The 2,857-nt window shown below is 38.9% G+C and overlaps 1 protein-coding gene across 1 annotated transcript in view; it reads left to right on the top strand.

Annotated features, from left to right (window-relative positions):
* The window catches only part of LOC119307915 (probable bifunctional methylthioribulose-1-phosphate dehydratase/enolase-phosphatase E1), a 10,874-nt gene extending 8,304 nt beyond the window's left edge, over nucleotides 1-2,570 (top strand). Inside the window, exons 7-12 of the mRNA XM_037584013.1 lie at nucleotides 140-295; nucleotides 452-601; nucleotides 682-783; nucleotides 1,493-1,602; nucleotides 1,681-1,799; nucleotides 2,159-2,570. Of these exons, the coding sequence (XP_037439910.1) occupies nucleotides 140-295; nucleotides 452-601; nucleotides 682-783; nucleotides 1,493-1,602; nucleotides 1,681-1,799; nucleotides 2,159-2,250 (729 nt within the window). The 3' untranslated portion in view covers nucleotides 2,251-2,570. The remainder of the gene's footprint in view (nucleotides 1-139; nucleotides 296-451; nucleotides 602-681; nucleotides 784-1,492; nucleotides 1,603-1,680; nucleotides 1,800-2,158) is intronic.
* The last annotated feature ends 287 nt before the right edge of the window (nucleotides 2,571-2,857 follow it).

Raw genomic sequence — 2,857 nt, 5'->3', positions numbered from 1 at the left:
CCTCTGAGCAAATAGGATACTATACAGTATATTATTACTCGTGTGTTTCCTTAACTGGTTTGTGGTTGCCGTGTCTGGGCAACCTAACTGTTTGATTTATTTCTTGAATACCAGTACTCACACTGTTTGTTCATTGCAGCATTGTGTTGTACTTGACATCGAAGGAACAACAACGCCAATATCATTTGTGACTGATGTTATGTTTCCTTATGCCCGTGATAATGTGCGGAAGCATCTGACTTCTACATACGAATCCGAGGAAACCAAAGAAGACATCAAACTTTTACGCATCCAAGTAAGTTATGGTAAAGGAATTTAATGTGTCCTGTGAAGCTAGCTCTTGGAGCATCCAGAAATCGAACTTGATAGTACTAGCATATAGTATTTGATTTCCTTGCACAAATTAATTTGTTTTACTCGAGTTCTAACAGACTAGTGACCAATTATTCAGATCGAAGAAGACCTGAGAACCGGAGTTGTTGGGGCTGCTCCAGTTGCACCGGATTATGCTGGCAAAGAAGAGGTTATCAGTTCTTTAGTTGCTAATGTTGAAGCAATGATCAAAGCAGACCGGAAGATTACATCATTGAAACAACTTCAGGTACCTTTCATTTTCCGTTCCAGAGCTGGAAACATATATCTTTTCATTTGATGGAGTTATGTTCTATTGGCTAATTCCAGGGGCATATATGGAGGACTGGGTTTGAAAGGAAAGAACTGCAAGGAGTTGTTTTTGAGGATGTTCCCGAGGCACTTAAGAACTGGCAATCTCAGGGTATGAAGGTATGTATCCATTTGACTCTTCTGAAATGTCAATTAGACCTTCGAGGCATAAAATTGGATTGTCATCGGATGTGTTTATTTTTCATACTTCGTAACCGAGTGATTTAGGTCAGCAAGTTGACTCCTGAGCTAAAGTATCAAGAACAATGCCCATAACAGAACTCTGTAAATCATTCACAGAAAAATAGTGTACTTCTGCAACGTGCCCAACCATTGAGATGGTCATTAAACATTCAGTTGCTCAACGGTCTGTTGTACTTTCATGTGCAGAAGGACTGATGCATGTAAGCAGTACCGGTTTGAATAAAGCAGAATGATGCTACGGAATCCTCAGTCCTTCACCATACTGAGAAATCAAATTGTTTTTTCGGCTGCTAGGTTGTCAAAAGTCCTACTAAATGTAGTAAAGCATGGAGAAGCACAGAAATGGTTTTCTGATAGAACAGAAGGATCTATATTTGTATTAGTTGAACATGGTAGATGTAACCGAGCTCTGTTATACTTAAAGGAGAGTAAAGTAAAAAGGAGTGAAGAAGAAATAGTGATACATGTAATAACTATATGTTAGTTTAGTCCTATGACATGGTCTTAGAATGTGAATGTTAGCTTAAAATATAGCCAGGATTGTAGTTTCAAGTATATTTTGTCTTGTGTATGTATTCCTGTGTAGTGTCCGACTTCATAAAATATTATATATGCTTTCCAACAGGTTTACATATACTCCAGTGGCAGTAGAGAGGCACAGAGGCTACTATTTGGACATACATCTTATGGTGATCTGCGGCAATTTCTGTGTGGTTTTTTCGACACCACAACCGGGTAAGCTTTGGATTTCTTGTTCTATTTGTCCTTTCAAAAGTGAATATGGAATTACGATTCTCTCTCACTCGTACACAGAAACAAAAGAGAAGCAAGGAGTTATTTTGAGATCTCGCAATCACTTGGGGTGGATAATCCGTCTCAAATCTTATTCATCACAGATGTGTTGCAAGAAGCCGTTGCAGCAAAGAGTGCAGGTATGTCTAGGCTAGTTCCACTCCGCAATACTAGGATATTTGTGGACAAATCATAGTTTTGTCTTCTGGAGTGTTCACACTTTCCTGGCGTGTGTGCGCACTCACTGGCTAAGATAGCACTTCCTCCGTTCACTATTATAAGATGTTCTAACTTTTTTCTAAATCAGATGTATATAGACATGTTTAGTGTGTTTGTTCACTCGTTTCAATCTATATATAGTCCATATTGAAATATCCAAAACGTCTTATAATAGTGAAAGGAAGGAGTATTCATTAAGGAGTAAACATCGATTTTATTGTATATGTTGAAATATCTTATCTATTAGGAGTAAACTTTGATTTTTATTGTATATCTTCAGGTTTCGAGGTAATAATCTCCATTCGCCCGGGGAATGCACCGCTTCCTGCGAATCATGGTTTCCGGACTATCAGTTCCTTCAGTGAGATCTGACAAATGTGCAAGAAACGAACATGCCAGAGAATCTCTATTGGGTGTGTAACATGACAGTGCTTCGTGGCCCCCTGGATCATGTTCTTGTAATAGTAGTATAGAGCCTTTCGTAGGCACCGGATTCCAATAAAACAAGGGTGGCAGAATAAAAGAGGAAGAATTTGCATGTAATCCTGTGCATGTAAACGTGCGTATGTGTGTGCTTCAGTGATTGTACTTTGGGTTTTTGGGAAATCCGTGTTTGCCAATGGGAGAACAGAACTTTGCCTCTGTCCAAACCAATGACCGAGCCCAAATAGACTGATTTTCTTGTTCGGTCTTATCTGGTTTCCTAAAGAAAACCGTTCTAAGGGACGAGAGAGTGAAATATGACGAGGCAGGGATTTGTTGGGATTTTGCCTACTGCGACGGGAAGAAGAAGAGTTTTATTTATTTTTTTTCAGATTTTATTATGGACTGTTTTTGCTTCTGGGATGAAACCCCAAATTTTGACCCAAAACAATACAAAAAGGAAAAAAAGTTCAAATCACCCGGATGATTTTTTGGGAAATTCATCAGCGTCCAATGCGTGCCACGCGTCCAAAACAATACAAAAAGGAAAAGAGTT

This window comes from Triticum dicoccoides, chromosome 5B (assembly GCF_002162155.2).
Source record: "Triticum dicoccoides isolate Atlit2015 ecotype Zavitan chromosome 5B, WEW_v2.0, whole genome shotgun sequence".
Classification (NCBI taxonomy): Eukaryota; Viridiplantae; Streptophyta; class Magnoliopsida; order Poales; family Poaceae; genus Triticum; species Triticum dicoccoides.
Note: the sequence above shows the minus strand (reverse complement) of the source record. Positions and strands in the feature narration are given on the sequence as shown.